The sequence below is a fragment of the Phacochoerus africanus genome, chromosome 16 (assembly GCF_016906955.1).
Source record: "Phacochoerus africanus isolate WHEZ1 chromosome 16, ROS_Pafr_v1, whole genome shotgun sequence".
NCBI classification, from domain to species: domain Eukaryota; kingdom Metazoa; phylum Chordata; class Mammalia; order Artiodactyla; family Suidae; genus Phacochoerus; species Phacochoerus africanus.
Window position 1 is genome coordinate 11,111,193 of NC_062559.1, and position 17,536 is coordinate 11,128,728.

A 17,536-nucleotide genomic window follows, 5' to 3' on the forward strand; every position below is an offset into this window, starting at 1 on the left:
TACTTATATACTGCCCATGACTACTTTCATGCTATAATAGAAGAGTTTGAAAGTTGCAAGAGAGACCATATGGCCCACAAAATATTTAAATATTTACTATCTATCCCTGTGTAAAAAAAAAAAAAAAAAAGTTTACTGACTCCAATGATGTATTGGTTTTGCTATATCATGTCAAAAAACCTAGTAATTGTATTTAAATTTGCACTTTAAGCCAAGAGATATTTAGCAGTATGTTAGTTCCCAGGTGGAAAGGTAGAAAGGCCTTTTTGAATTTTTGTTGTTGTTGTTACTGATTTTTGGTCCAAAAATGGTCTATTTGGGGGAATTTTTGGAGAATTTCTTTGGGGGGAATTTTTGGAGAATTTTCTTTGTATGTCAACAAAAATTTTTTTCATCAATGTTGCACATGCATTTTTCAAAGAAGGTATATTCTCTCATCTGCACTATACAACCATGATATCCACCTTTTGGTTTTGTTATTTAGGTCTTCAACAGTCAGTAAAATATTTGTTCACTTTATCATCAACTGAGGTTTTAAGTCTTTTATTAATATGCCCTTATTCTCATTGACTCTTCTACAACTTTTTTTAAAAAATCAAAGTTGTCATTAATATTCATGAATCCAAGAATACATCTTCATTAAGATTTGCAGCTTATAGCCTTTTAATATGTCTTACTTCTTTAATGATTTCTAGCCTGAGTTCCACCTTGTGCAATATCAAAATAGTAACTTCTCTTTTCCTTTTATTTCATTTGTCTGGTGTATCTCTGCCTAACCTCTTATTCTGAACCTTTCTGAGTCTTTCAGTTTTGTGGTTTCAACCTTCTGCATGGAGCACAGTGGTGCATTTTGCTGTTGGTTAAGCTAAAAGTACTTTTTTCTTTTAAGAGGCCAGTCAGGCTTATTTAATGATATGCTTGGTATGGTCTCGAGCTTGTCATAAAATATATAAATTACTTCACTATGTTTACTTCCTTTGTTCTTTTTTTCCCCTTCCATACTTCTTTTAGTATCTAGAATGGTTTTTGTCCTAATGGTCCTCTTTATATGAATATCTACATATAACTTTAATCCTCTCTTAATTAGTTTGAGCAATATAGAAATTAGCTCTTTTCTTCCTCTCATACCATCCCTGAACCACATCCCCCTGCATCTATTTAAAGTAATAATATCCTTTTGATGTCCTGGTGAATTTCTACAAAGCAATCAATGAGCCTATTAAATTATTTCTTGGTTGGCTGAAACTTATTCTCTAATAGCTTCCTCAGGAAAGATTTATGTGAACTACACTGCTTAAGTTCTTGAATAACTGTCTAATATCTACATTGTCAGGGCATATAACAAATATATAGTACTTTGTCAGGCCATCGCCCTGTCGTTAAGTTCAGTTGTACAGTTAGAAATAAGAATTCCCTGAAAAACACCTTCCCTATGGTTCTCCTAGCATAAACTCTTCTGACATGAACATACACACCCAACAGCAGGGGACTGGTGTAAAGACGGACACACAGATAAGTGTGACAGACAGAGGCCAGAAATAAACCCAGACATACACGGACAACTAGCATTTGACAAAGGCAACATGGTACAGAAAGAACAGCCTTTTCAATAGCAGTGGTGGAAAAATTAAAATATCTCTACGTAAAATGAACTTGGATTCATACTTTATATCATATACAAAAGTTAACTGAAACAATAGATCATGGACCTAAATATACAATGAAAATTATGAAACTTCAAGGAGAAATCTGTGCTGGTAAAGATTTCTTCAATACAGCACAAAAGAAAAATTAATGAAAGATAAATTAGACTTCCTCAACATAAGGAACTGGGGACCCTTGGAAAAACTACTAAGGTGGATATAGAAAAAGTATGAGATGAATCCAGAAACTCTTGTTTCACCATGTAAATGCTTAAAAATCCACCGGGGATGTGAAAGGACACAATGTCACCCTGCAGGGACTTCTACTACCCAAACTGCAACAATTCAATTATCAAAATAAACAATGAACGAAACGGGAGTTCCCGTAGTGGCGCAGTGGTTAACGAATCCAACTAGGAACCATGAGGTTGCGGGTTCGGTCCCTGCCCTTGCTCAGTGGGTTAAGGATCCGGCGTTGCCGTGAGCTGTGGTGTAGGTTGAAGACTGGGCTCAGATCCCGCATTGCTGTGGCTCTGGCGTAGGCCTGTGGCTACAGCTCCGATTAGACCCCTAGCCTGGGAACCTCCATATGCTGCGGGAGCGGCCCAAGAAATAGCAAAAAAAAAAAAAAAAAAAAATGAACGAAACGGATTATATATAACAGGTCCAACGAACATTTTCAGAAGCCCATGTTAAATATACACATGGAAAAGGACAATGTCACCAAAAGAGTAAATTATCAACTAATAAGCATAGAATGATATAAAAATCACCATTTTGCAACATCCCAGTAGTAAGTGACGAAGGCATGAATCAGTGGATGCCCATCTAAGGTTGTGGGGAATGGAATAGTCACAGATCCCAAAAGGTCTCGGGGAAGTTAATTACTCACAAAGGGGAGATAAGACAATGAGGTAGAGAAATCTGGCCGTTTACCACCTTAAACAAATGATCAAAGCCAACGCTAATCATAATGTGACAGAAGGACAGGTCTTGGTTCCCTAACGTAAAGCAATGAAAGGAGACATCAATCGTGCCCCAAATGATGACTCAGTCTGGATACAATAAGGAGAGAGAAACTACACATTGAGTTTGAAAAAAGTTTAACATAAATAATTGTTAACCACATCAAGAAACTGGGTTAACAAGAACTGGTCAGTAGAAGTAAAGTGGACTCTAAAAGACTATAGGAATAATATAGAAGATATGATATAATGACGTAAGTGCCCAAAGAAGAATTTTCCCTCCAGGGCCGATTCCAGACTTTGCTGGAGAAGGCGCAGCCACGGCTCACACTTTGGCGCTCCGCCAGTGCAACTTGCTGGAGATCCACTCTCTGAAACTTACCTATACATTTATGCTGTGGAATGTCTGGCAATCTGTGTCTTGGAGCCCCACAACATCCCATCCACCAAAACAAAAAGAAACCAACAAAACCCCACAGTGCTGAGAAGGCCAATATTGGGACAACTGGGAAAATTTGAATATGGATGATATATTAGACAACAGCGCTATATTAATGTCAAAATTCATGAATTTGTTAATTATACTGTGTTTATATGTGAGATTTGCAAATGTCAAAACTCATCACTGCTACACTGTACATATGTGCAGCTCATGTTGTGTTTAATCTTAGCTCAATCAAGTTTAACTTTTAAAGGAGAACCTATTCTTCAGAGACACACTGAAATACTTAGGGCTGAAGGGTCACAGTATCTGTAACTTACTCTCATATGAGTCAGAAAAAAACAAGTAAGTACGCTAACATAGCAAAATCTGGTATCCCGAGTAGGGCACACAAGAACAATACTTGCTAAGTTCTTACATGCGGACTTTACGCTTGAAAATCACTTAGCTGGGTATAGTCTCAACTCACACTTTCTTTCCGTGAAAGCCTTAAAATCTTTACTCCAGTCTTCAGACTCAACAATGATAGATAATAAGATATTTTTTCCATTGTAAGCGATGTAGTCTTTTTGTACAGAGGTCCAAAGTGTATCCTTTTTCTTAAAGACCTAGAACACATTTCAATGGTGACTGTTCTGTTCCAATTTTCCTAGTCACTTTGTTGGCCCTTTCAATATGGATGTTTACATTCCTTTAACAACATTTTCTGAGATTTCAATTGTTTCTTCTGTTGTTCCTTTGTTTTAGGTCTCTTCTGATACTATTATAAATATCCATATATTTATGGGTGTGTGAACGCATCTTCTTGTCACTTTCTCTATAAATTTCTTCTGTTTCTTCTTTTGGCTGCGCCCACGGCATGTGGAAGTTCTGAGGCCAGGAATCGAACCTGTGCCATAGCACTGACAATGCCAGATCCTTAACCTGCCAAGCCACCTGAGTCATTTTCTTTTAGATTCTACATATCAGCGATACCATATATTTGTCTTTGTTTGACTTAATTCTCTCAAATTAGTATGCTAATCTCTAGGTCCATCCATGTTGTTGCAAATGGCATTATTTCATTTTTTAAGGCTGAATAACATTCCACTGTGTGTGTGTGTGTGACACATCCCACTTTCTTATCAAGTCATCTGTCAATGGACAGGTTACTTCCAAGTCTTGGCTATTGTATATAATGCTGCTATGAACATTTGGGTACATGCATCTTTTCATATTAGAGTTTTTGTCTTCTGGGTATATGCCCAGGAGTGGGACTGCTGGATGATATAATCACTCTTAGTTATTTAAGGAACCTCAATACTGTTCTGCAGAGTGGCTGTGCCAATTTACATTCCTACCAACAGGATCCAAGAATTCCTTTTTCTCTACACTCTCTCCAGCATTTATTATTTACAGACATCTTTTCTTTCTGTCTGTCTCTTCAGGGCTGCACCCAGGGCATATGGAAGTTCCCAAGCTAAGGGCTGAATCAGAGCTGTAGCTGCCAGTCGATGCCACAGCCACAGCACACCAGGTCTGAGTGCTATCTGCAACCTATACCAAAGAGCTCACAGTAATGCCAGATCCTTAACCCACTGATCGAGGTCAGGGTCCAACTTGCATCCTTATGGCTATTAGTCCAGTACGTTACTGCTGAGCCACACAGGAACTTCTCTATAGGCTTCTTGACGATGCCCATTCTGACCAGTGTGAACTGATAGTACCTCATTGTGGTTTGGATTTGCATTTCTCTTGTAATTAGTAATGTTGGGCATCTTTTCATGTACTTGTTTGTTGGCCTTCTCTGTAGGTCTTCTATGAAGACATCTGTGTATCTTCTTTGGAGAAACGTCTATTTAGGTCTTCGCATTTTTTCATTGGTTGGTTGTTTTTTCTGATATTGAGCTGCATGAGCTATTTATATATTTTGGAGATTAATCCCTTGCCAGTCATGTCACTTGCAAATACTTTCTCCCATTCCGTAGGTTGTCTTTTATGGCTTCCTTTGCTGCGCAAAAGCTTTTAAGTTTAATTAGATCCCATTTGTTTATTTTTGCTTTTATTTCCATTACTCTAGGAGATGGATCCAGAAAAAATATTGCTGCGATTTATGTCAAAGAGTGCTCTGCTTTCCCCTAGGAGTTTTATAGTATCCAGTCTTCCATTTAGGTCTTTAATCCATTTTGAGTTTATTCTTGTTAGAGAACGTTCTAATTTCATTCTTTTACACATAACTGTCCAGTTTTCCCAACACTTACCGAAAAGACCGTCTTTTCTCCACTGTATATTCTTGCCTACTTTGTCATAGCTTAACTGATCATAGGTGTTGGGGGGGGGGATAACCTTTTATGGCTATTACATGTGCCCTACATCCTACAATTTTAGGGACTTTACAAACTGCTGAAATCGAGGGGCTTTTTTGAGTGGCATCCATGTGGGAGTTCCCAGGGAATGGACATTAGAGGGTTTTATGGTAGGATCCTGGTAATGGCCTACCATGATCATCAGCCTTCTGACAAGTCATTTTAATTAAAAACAGATGCAAGGAGTTCCCCGTTGTGTAACTCAGCGGTAATGAATCCAACTAGCATCCAAGAGGATGTTGGTTCTATCCCTGGCCTCACTCAGTGGGTCAAGGATCCAGCGTTGCCATGAGCTGTGGCATAGGCGGCAGATGTGGCTCAGATCTGGCATTACCGTGGCTGTGACATAGGCCAGAAGCTACAGTTCTGATTCGACCACATGTGCAGCCCTAAAAAGGAAAAAACAGAAAACCCAAAAAAACAAAAAAACCCACAGATGTCAAAGTCCATAAACTTATTGAAAAAGCACATGTAAGGAGTTCCCATCGTGGCACAGCAGAAATGAATCTGACTAGGAACCTTGAGGTTGTGGGTTGGATCCCGATCTCGCTCAGTGGGTTAGGGACCCAGCATTGCTGTGAGCCGTGGTGTAGGTTGCAGACACAGCTCGGAACTCATGTTCCTGTGGCTCTGGTGTAGGCCGGCGGCTGCAGCTCGGATGAGACCCCTAGCCTGGGAACCTCCATGTGTCATGAGTGCAGCCCTTGTAAAAAAAAAAAAAAAAGCGCATGTAAACTGTGCTACCATTTGTGGAAGGAAAAAAACACACAATACTGTCTCAGTATAAAAATCCCATCACCTCCAGGGCAGCTGTATATGGTTGTTGTTGTTTTGTTTTGTTGGTGGTTTCCTTTTATGAAGGAAGTGCTAGGTTCCACTCTGCCAGGGCTCTCACAGCACAATTAAGCTGGATGGGCAAGTGAGGGGAGACGCATTCAGATAGAGCCCAGGGACTGCCTAATTTAAGAGGGCAGACGAGGATTGGATGCACTCCATTTGCTAATCCATGTATTCCTTTGGTGCTATACATGCCAAGAGGGTGCTTATTTCTAACTCACACGAAGGTACCTACTGGACTTGCAGCAGCCCTGACTCCTTCCCCGGGGTACTTCATAGACATTATGGGCAATGACAATCTACGCATCAAGTACTTTGGAGTTTAATTTATGCAAAGAAGTTCTAATGTGTTCTCTCACTTCAACAGATTACATTTTATCTCATAATGTGGCACATACCCCATTCTGGAAACTACGGGTCCAGCATGTACTTGAAAATGCAAAAGTAAAATCTGATAAAGAGGTCAAGGTTAGAGGAAGATTTAAATTGATGTGGTTGCTAAGAAAAATTAAGGGAACAAAGCTGGCTAATTACCCATACCCGAATATATGAAAAAGGTGCCATGTGATTGAAAAATGACTTTCTGACATCAACTTTCCACCAGGACAGTGTAACTAGTACCAAGAGAAGCCTGCCGGACATAAACTACTATATGTAACTTGGAAGGACATATGAGGGTAACTGCTTTTAGGCACTGGACAAGAGAAATGCAAGCCAGGGATGCCTGAAAAAAGGGAAACTTAGGAAGTGAGTCCCTATAATGAAACACCTTGATTCTCTCCTAGGAAACTAGTTCCTGACTGTGGTGCAAGGAGAACCTCAGCAGAACACAGCTTAGGAGCCAGAGGAGAATCTGGGGCTGTGAAACAGATATGCACTGGGGAGAAGGGAGCTGCAGAGAGGAAGGGTGCCAGTGGTCTATAGGGTTCCTCCAAATCCTTGGCTGACAGTTACCACACATGTGCAAAGTGAGACTTAAGCACCTTTACCAGACTGCAGCTGCTGAGGGATTGAGAGAAGAGCCAAAATACTAGAGGCCCAGCAGGAACAAAGAGAGAACAAATGAAAAGATGGCAGTCTTAAACTGGACCATACTCATAATTACTTAAAATGTGAATTAATTAAAAACGTAAACAATTAAAAGAAAAATTTTACAACTTGGATAAAAAAAGATACAACCACGACCTTATACTACCTACAAGAGATAGACTTTAAATATAAATGTTAAAAGTAAGAAGTGGAAATCAAACCATTTATACATGAAAATAAGAAAATGGGTAGCTAGGAGTTCCCGTCGTGGCGCAGTGGTTAACGAATTCGACTAGGAGCCATGAGGTTGCGGGTTCGGTCCCTGCCCTTGCTCAGTGGGTTAACGATCCAGCGTTGCCGTGAGCTCTGGTGTAGGTTGCAGACGCGGCTTGGATCCCGCGTTGCTGTGGCTCTGGTGTAGGCCGGTGGCTACAGCTCCGATTAGACCCCTAGCCTGGGAACCTCCATATGCCGCGGAAGCAGCCCAAGAGATAGGTAAAAAGACAAAAAAAAAAAGAAAATGGGTAGCTACATGAACACAAGGCAGTGTAGACTTCATAAGACAGTATCATGAAAGATAAAGAAGAACACTTCAGAGTGTTAAAAAGGGCAAGCAATTCATCAGTTAACACTTCAAAATACCTATACGAGAAACTGGATTAAAAGAATAAAGAGAGAAGTCAGCAATCATGATTGGAGATTTTAACATTCGTCTTTCCCTAACTAATAGAACAAGCAGACAGAAACAAAAAAACCTAACCAAAAAACAACAAAAATCAGTAAGAATATAATTTTTTACAGCACTATCAACCAACTTGACCTAATTCAAATTTATAAAACACTACTCCTAACTGTAGAATATAAATTCAAGTGCACATTCACCAAAATAAATGATATGCTAGAACATAGAATGTCTTAAAAAACTTCAAAAATGTCAATCTCATAGGCATTTTTTTTTTAAACTACAATGAAATAGGTTACCTAGAAAATCCCCAATTTACCTATAAATTAACATATTTCTAAGCAACCCTTTGGTCATAGAGGAAATCACAAGAGAAATTTTAAAACTTTTTAAGGGAATGTTAATAAAAACAACAGAAAATTGTTTGAGGTGGCTAACACATGCTTAGAGAAAAAGATTATATCTTTAAAGTAAAGACAAACAATAAATAAAATTAACAAAGCCAAAAGTTTGTTGATAAGCCTTAGTATTAGTAACCAAGGAAAAGAGTAAACATGAATTACACAAAGAAAAGAAGAGGGGAGATCATTTAGCTTCTGAAACATTAAAAGGATAAGGGAATGTTGTGAACAAATTCATGTCAATAAATGCACCAACTAGCTGAAACATTTAATTTTCTTCTATTTACCAAAATGGATTTGAAAAGAAATAGAAAATCTAAACAGCCCTATTCAATGGTGTCTATTCAAGATACTCCATTCTTAATCAGAAACCTTCCCATTAAAGAAAACTCCAAGCTCAGATGGAGTCACTGGTGAGTTCTGTTAAATGTTTAAGGAAAAATTAAATACTATACTAATTTTACAGAAACTCTGCCAGAAAACAGAAGGCCTCACACCACATTTTGAGGTCAGTGTTACCTTGATACCAAAATCAGATAAAAACACAAGCAAACCATACCACTCCTGAACATAAAAGAAAAGAAAAAAAAAATCCTTAAAATACTAGCAATTCAAATTCAGAAGTGCAAAGAAAGGATAATGTATCATGACAAGTGGGGTACATCCCAAGAATGCCAGATTGGTTTAATATCTAAAAAAATCAATGTAATTCACCACATTAACAGGGGAAAAAAGGGGAAAACTTTATCACCATTTTAATATATATAGAAAATGCATTTGACCAAATTCATCATTCATTCATGATAAAAACCCTCAGTACACTTGGAATAAAAGGCAACCTCTTAATCTTGATAATGGGCATTTATAAGAAAAAACACAGAGCTAACCTATTAAAGGTGAGTGAAGGAAAGTTTTAAGATCAAGAATAAGAAAAAAGGACACCATCTTTCATTTAATACTGAAATTCAAACCTCTATTCAACACGGTACTGGAAGTCCTAGCTAGTACATACAATCAGGGAGGAAAACATCATAAATTATAAAGGATGAAGAGAAAAGTAAAACTGCATAGCAACATGATAGTCTACGTAGAAAATCCTAAGCAATCTATCAAAAACTGCTAGATTTAATAACTGAATTTAGCAAGATAACAGAATACAATCAATATACAAAACCCAACTGTATTTCAATATACTAGCAACAATTAAATGGAAATGAAAAATTTTAAACATCCTCACTTTCAATACTGTGAAAGAACATTATCATAAAATATTTTAGAATAACCTTCACAAAAATTGTGCAAGACCACTACAATAAGTGTACTAAAAGAAATTAAAGAACTAAAACTAAATGGGAAATAAAACATGTTCATGGCTAGGAACAGTCATATCTTTAGGATCAATCTCCCCAAATTGCTATCTAGATTCAATGCAATTCCAATCAAGTTTATAGCAGATTTTGGTATAGAAAATGATAAACCAATTCCAAAACTTTTAAATAAATGCGATGACTTTAAAGAGCCAAAACAATTTTGAAAAAGAACAAAACTGTCAAATTTCAAAATTTGCTTAAAAAGCTATAATAAAAAAAAATTATTAGTACTGAATGGATAGATCAATAGAACAGAACATAGAAATGGGACTATACATACAGTTCAACTTTTTACAAAAATGCCAAAGTAATATAATTTGGACAGTACTCTTTCCCCAATAAATGGTGCTTTAACATATAGTTTTAACATATAGTTTTGAACTTCACCCTTACCTCACACAAAAATTACTCAAACTATATTACAGATCTAAATATAAAAGCTAAAACTATAAAAGTCCTGAAAGAAAAGACAGGAGAAAAGTCTTAATAAGCTTGGAGTAGTCCCAGAATTGTTAAAACACAAAAATCACTTAACTGTAAAAGAAAAAGAACTTATAAACCATACAACCAAAATGTTAAACTTCAGCCTTTAGAGACACCATCAATAAGAAAATAAACAGACAAGCAAAAGGAGTGGAAAAATACCTGCAATATATGTATGCAACAAGGGCCAAGAGACCTGATATACATAAACAACTTTTAGGCCAAACCACCTTATTTTTCAAAACTACAAAAGCCTTAAGCTGAAATTTTACCAAAAATATGTTAACAATAGCCAAAGTACATTATTATTCATCAGGGAAATGAAAATTAAAACTATGAGATTCTCCTTCAAGCATATTAAAATGGCTAAAATCAAAGACTAACACTAACCAAGTAGGTGAGGATGAGAAACAGTTGGAACTCTTACCCACTGCTAGAGGGAATGCAAAATGGAAAAAACCCAGGTAAAAATCACATTTATGATGCAAACAAAGGATTTCCAATTCTAAGTATTTACCCAAGGAAACGAAAACAGTCAGGTAAAGACTTGTCTATAAATATTTATAACAGTTTTATTCATATCAGCCCCAAACTGAAATTAATAGTAATTTCCATCAACAGGTGAACTTATATAGAGAACTGTATTGTTGCTTTTGCAACAATAAAAAACCCTGGCAGCGGAGAGAGACAAGGGACTAGGTTTATTCAGCATACTTGGAGGAGTCCGCCTCCAGGTCTTTGCTCTGGGTAGCTTTTATACAATACAAGCTTCCCGGTCTTGTTGTTCCCCCAGCAAGCAGTTGGGTCCCCCACCCCCCCTTCCTTTCGCCACCTTGGACAACATTCATGCCTAAGAAGCTGAGTAAACAAGATTAGGAAAAAACGAAACTGATAAGCAATGCTTGGAGCAAGGCTAGCAGAGCTGCTAGCAAGGACATAAGGCACACAGTCACTACAAGATGACAGGAAGGATGGTATGGGGCAAGCAAAGCAGCTGTCGGGCACTAGCTGCCTCCTGGGCAGGGGAGGTTCTCTAGTTAAAACTCTCACTTTGGTTATGTGTATAAAAGTGACACTAGATGGGAGTTCCTGGTGTGGTTCAGCAGTTAAGGAACTGGACTAGCATCCATGTGGACGCAGGTTTGATCCCTGGCCTCACTCAATGGGTTAAGGATCCGGCGTGGCCCTGAGATATGGTGTAGGGCGCAGACCCAGCTTGGATCATTGGATCCCTGGGAACATACTATTAATCTTTAGTCATTACACCTTGTAGTCATAAGGTGATTAATACTTTTTTGCCAATAACCAAAATAAATCAGCTCCCAGAATTGATAGTCACATCTTATAAACTGCGAGTTTAAAAAAAAAAAAAAAAAAAAAAGGAGTTCCTGTTGCAGCTCAGGGATAACACAACTAGTATCCAAGCAGATATGGGTTCAATCCCTGGCCCTGATCCTGCATTGCCTTGAGCTGCAGTGTAAGTGACACAAAGGCAGCTTGGATCTGGCCCTGCTGCAGCTCAGATTCAGCCCCTAGCTTGGGAACTTCCATATGCCACAGGTACAGCCCTTAGACAAACAAACAAAGCAAACAAAGACAACTGATGGCCTTATGTTTTACTCTCCCCTGGACAACTAATGTGACCTCTTTCCAAGTATGCTCTCAGTATTCTTTAAAAATAGCTCTTAGAGTTTGCTACTCTGCTGAACAGTACATCCACACCACAAAACATTGCACAACATTGTAACATTTCTCCAAGATCAGTCTGTCTCTTGACTTCATGTACCACTTTACACCTAAAGAAAATGTTTCCTAAACTCTTCCCTCTTTCCTGGACTTAACTGCATATTAAGAAAAGGACAGTCAGAACTACTTAGTCAACCAACTTTAGCCTGTGGTCATGCACCTTCATTCCTACCAACTGGTAGACGTACAAAATGACAGTTTAAACCAATGTTCTCAATGGAGGCTTGGTGGCTAGTGTAATTGTGTCTAAGCATTTATAAAGATTTTTGTTGTTGTTGTTATAAATTAGCTTTGTTTCTTTTTTAAAACAAAGAATAATATATAATTTCCGTAAAAAAAAAAAAAAGGTGTTCTAGAAAGGACTTAAATTTATACAAAGTTCATTTAGGATAACAAAGGGAGTACCACAAAGTATTTAAAAGGGATAAAAACTGGGTCTAATGGTGCCGAGAACACTATACCTTGAATTTTGGTCTTAATTTTCTAAAGTATTCAAGGAGGTTTGATCAGTTGTACATTGGAATGTGATACTGCTTAAACTAAAAAAAAAGAAAAAAGAAAAAACACTAGGGATTAAGATTATACTCCAGAACTCTAAAACTGTGACAAATTGGGTTCTCTAGGGAGAGGCCTAGAAATCTAGATTTTTAACAAGTTTACCAGGTGATGCCAGAAGAGCTAAAGTTTGAAAACCCATACCTGAAAAAGTTTAAGTGCAACATAAATAGTTTAAAAAAAGTTTGTTTGGCCTACTAAATGGGTCTATATTATGCATGTATTTTTAATCACATGCCAATACCTAATACTAGAGAAATTCTATACAAAATCCAGACTTTAGACTCCTTGTTAAAACTAAAAAGCTCCTCCACCCCTGGCCCTGCACCATCACTCAACAATATACTGGAGCTAAGCAGAGGCTGCCCCCTTTCCTTTCCATCTCCACCATTCCCCATTATTTTATCCCAGGCTCAACAGGTCTCTTTCCTAATTACTTAACTCCTGAAGGTACTGTAGTTTGACCTATGCCGCCCATACCCATGAGTTCATCAGGAGAATGAAGAACAAAGATAATCAAACGAACTCTTATTTTTTTTTACAATTGATCCTTGAACAAGTCGGGGGGTTAGGAACGCCAACTTTTCCACAGCTGAAAACTTGAATATAACTTCCTATCGCCAGTTCCACCTCTTGGGATTCAACCACGGCAAAACTACTGCAGTATTTACTACTGAAAGTAATCTGTGCAGAAGTGCACCTTTGCAGTTCAAATTCTTGTTCCAAGGGACAAATGCAGTTCTGAAATATACTGTCTAAACTTTGGCTACAGCTAGTATTACAATGTTTGCAAAGAGAGAGGAAGAGAAAAAACACCCAAGTCATTAAGTCTCAGGATGGCATTTTTAATTGAATGACGAGAACCCAAACTTTATTAGAAGTGCTTTCCAGAACTCTTACTCACTAAGCAAACCCAAAAATAAAAATATCTAGAGACTGGAACATTTTGAGAACTCTAGAATTGCAAACTTGCCTCAGAATTGATGATCAGAGAGTTCTTATTACCCGTGTTCTCATGCATTCACATCTTAAAGTCATGGCCTGGAACATGATAAATCTTAATTCTAGAATTATGCAAAATTCAGATCCTAATCAGATACTGGCCTGTTTAAACAGCTAAAACACAAATAAAAGAAACCTTTTAAAATGTCTAAAAATTAAGAACTAAAATCTAAGGAGTTCCCATTTTGGGTCAGCAGATTCAGTCCCTGTTGTTGTCTCCGTGAGGATGCAGATTCAATCCCTGGCCTCCCTCTGTGGGTTAAGGATCTGATATTGCTGCAAGCTGTGGCAAAGGTCACAGCTGCAGCCTCCATTTAACCCCTACCCTGGAAAATTCCATATGCTGCCATAAAAACAAACACACACAATTAAAATTTAAGTTTCACCTGTACTATCTTTCCAACATGTGGGCCATGTCAGAGCAAACTAGTGTGAAGGATCTGACAGTTTTACCCTACTTGCAAGCTAACAAAGTAGTTTCCCATCCATGCTGGTAGAAGACACAAGACTCCTGGGTCAGAGACAAAGGGCAGTTAATTACTTTCAGTAATAAGCCAAAGTGTCAAGGTTCCTGCACTGGTTCCCACAGCAACAGTTCCCACCTGGTAAGGTGAAGAGGGCCAGGTAACATGTGCACCCACAATAGGTTGTGTTCAAGAGAGGAAACCTAAGCTTAGGGAACCCTCATCTTTTATGATGGGCAATAAGCATGCCTGCCTTTTACTACAAAAGGAGACATTTTTTTTTATTATACTGGACCATATGCATGCCTGCTCTTTGCTCTGGTAAAAGACATTTTTCTCCATCTTCCAAGGCTGTTCCTTCTACAAGCATCCTTTAAAAACAGAAACAAAGGGGAGTCAGTACCTCCCCTAGCAAGACCCACGGAAAACTGTCTTCCTCAAACTAGATTCTTTTCCTAACAAATAATTAAATCAAAAGTCTAACACTAAAATCTATTTTAGGCATCAATTTCATATGTTCTTTGACCTAGCTCAATTACTTATTAGCTTTTTATCTCGAATTAAATAAACTAGTCACTTTTAAAAAGGCAGTATATATTAAAAATGAATTAGTTACCTTGTATTTTTTAAAAGGAAGGGCTCAAATATTTGCAACATGAACATTTAAAAACCTCAATTACTCTGCTAGAAACAATTTACTGTACTTAAAGTGTTCATGCTAGCAATGGGAGCTACCTGTCAAAAGTCTCATTATACAGTAACAAACACCACAAAGAGAACAGTAACTTCAACATTTCCAGGTGCTGTCTACAAAATACAAGAAAATACTGCACCCCAAATCACTTTGTTCTATTTCTCTTTACCATTTACTCTCTTAAAATAAAATCTCCGACAGAGGACAACAAAACATCGTCTCTCAGTTCCTTTGTCCCCATCAGAGACGAGAGAATTGGGGGCTCGTTAAGGAAAATAACCCAAAACATTCAAGACAAAAAATAGACGGCATCCGATGTGTAATCAATCATCAAAGAAAGTCACTATCACTTCATCTTCATCCCTTCCTTTCCCCCCTCCGGCTCAAATAACGTGGCTATATACGAGATGATTAGGATCATATGGACCTGGACAAAGCTTTGGGGAGGCCAAGGGTAGCAGTTAACTAGATGCAGTCGGCAAGGGACCCGACAAACAGTCTGCAGCAGACTCCGACAGGGGTTTTCAAAAGTGCGGGTCGCACCAGCCAGGCACCCCGGGAGGAGAAAGCTGGGGAGCAGGAGCAGCAGAAGCAGCAGCAGCGCTAGAGTCCGCGGCGCCGGTGGAAGTTGCTCACGGGGCGCGCGGCACGCCGCAGAGCGCGCGGGCCCTCCATGTCACCGCCGCCAGCACAGACCCTCTCCGCCCCTCCCCCGCCGCGCACCCCGAGCGGCGGCGACATGACAGCGGGTCGCCGCGACGCACCGGGGCGCCGGCCTCCCGGGGTCCCTCCCCGCGTTCCCCAGCCCCCCGCCTCCGCGGCCGGCTCTCACCTTGGGTAGCGAACGGCGAGGAGCCGCTGACCGGCGAGCCGGGGGCGGGGACCGGTGGCGGGGTCTCGCCGGAGCCCAGCATGGGCGCGGGCAGCATGAGGTAGCGCTGGGGCGCGGGCAGACAGCGCTGGCAGAACGAGTGCAGGCAGGGCAGCAGCTTGGGCGCCCGGCTCTGGATGTTCTGGTGGCACACGGCGCAAGTGTCCAACAGGTTGAGCCGGGCCGCCTCGCTTCCGCGCTCCGAGTCGGGGCCCTGCCGACTCTCGGCCTCGTTCTCCCCGCTCGGCGCAGCCGAGGGCCCCCCGGCGGCCGCCACCGAAGCCGCTGCGGCCGCCGTCGCCGCCTTCTCCACAGCCACCTCCATTGTCCTGCCCCCGCCGCCGCCGCCGCCGCCGCCGCCGCCGCCGGGAAAGGAGGAGCGCGGTCTCTGCCCACCGCCCCCGACGACCTCCTCCTCCACCGCCTCCTCCTCCTCCTCCTCCTCCCAGGCCGCTAGGGTGACCCGCAGGAGAGGGAGGGAGGGAGGGAGGCCCGGGCCAAGGAAGCCTCCTCAGGCCCCAGGGATCCGCCTCCCGGGTGGCGCGGCCGGAAGAAGGGGATCTGTCAGCGGGGACTGCTCCTCGCACCGGGGAGGCTGCGCCCCATCCGCTTCGCCAACCGCCGCGGCGCTCGTCGAATCCGCCCAGCCCGCCCTCGCCTCCCCGCCTTTCTTTCGGGCCCCCTGGCCCACCTCAGGCCCCGCCCCCTCCCACCCTCTCCCAGCAACCGAGACGTCGGCGAGCAGCGCGCCGCCCAATAGCCGCCGCGCCTGGCCGGGGGGCGGGGCCTTCCCAAGCCCGCGAGGCTCCGACAGCCGCGGCGGGAGGCTAGGAGGTGGGAGGGCTCTTGCCCAGCCCCTCCCCCCAACTCCTGGAACCACGGCCTCTGATTGGGCCTTTGTGTGTGTTTAGCTCCTCTGAAAAGATTAAGGGCTCATTTGTTAACGATCAACCACCTAATTCGGTCCGCCTGTGTTAGCCCCACCTATGGGGCGGAGCTTCACTTTGTCTACCGACGCTTTTAATTAAGTAACTGCTTCGAAAACTCCCGTTCTGCTACTGAAGATGGGCTCCTGTAGGGGAAGTAAATATGTTGGGAGAGTCGAAGTGGAGGTTGTGAAGAGCAAACAAGGAAAAAATTTTAAAAATGGAAAAATGTTGCGTAAAAAAGATATTGTCCAGGCAGCATACATTTTGCCACATGAATTGAGTATGATGCATTATGAGCATGAATTGTTAAGAGGGGAAGTTCTCTTGCAAGTCGGGAAATTTTAAAGGATTTCCCCAATGAAAAAGGTGAAATTAATTTTTAAAGTCAGTGATTTGCTTTTCAAGTGAATAAACATGGTTTATTCTCCAAGGAATTAATACATAAAGACTGTTCAAAAGTGGTTTTTTTTATTACAAGGAATAAAAATAAATGTTAATACTAATGTCCAAATAATTCTAAAATATTCTTTTCCAGCCACCCACCCGAAGCTCTCCCTCCCAACACACACACACACACACACACACACACACACGTATTTTAGAAGTCGCACAGATTTTTCACTCTAAAGTGGCTAAGCTTTTAAGGATTTTGAAGTATAGAAACAGGGTGGGAGAAACAAAGCTTTTGAACACAATTATGGGAAAAAAATTATATGGAAGTGCCATTTTTTAGGAACACATGAAGTGATGCTAAATCTTTGAGAGTGGGATGGGGTCAGAAAAGGCTTTGTTAAAATTGAAATGATCCTGGAAGAAGCGATGACAATGGGGGAGAGCAAACTCTAGGCAACTCAGCTCTCGACCTCATGACCTTACCTTTCCCAAAATATTCCTTTCCTAGATTCTTAAATCCAATCTCCACCGGCTTCCAGAGTGTCATTTTCATTCTTAATGACATTCAAGGGCTATTTATCTTGTATAGTTGTTTCTTAAACCTTAGTTTGCATAAAAATCGCCTGGTTCTTGAGCCCCTCCCCAGATTCAGTTTTAGCAGGATCTCCTGATTGTGATGTGGCTG

General features: G+C 40.7%; 1 protein-coding gene across 4 annotated transcripts in view; it reads right to left on the bottom strand.

Moving 5' to 3' along the window:
* The window catches only part of TRIM24 (tripartite motif containing 24), a 96,427-nt gene extending 80,204 nt beyond the window's left edge, over positions 1-16,223 (bottom strand). For 2 of the 4 annotated variants that reach the window (XM_047763038.1, XM_047763036.1), the window contains exon 1: positions 15,491-15,869. In XM_047763038.1, coding sequence (XP_047618994.1) covers positions 15,491-15,854 — 364 coding nt within the window. In that variant the 5' untranslated portion in view covers positions 15,855-15,869. Of the gene's footprint in view, positions 1-15,490 lie in introns of all 4 variants that reach the window. The other 2 variants (XM_047763040.1, XM_047763037.1) reach the window with 2 other exon arrangements.
* Positions 16,224-17,536: the final 1,313 nt, after the last annotated feature.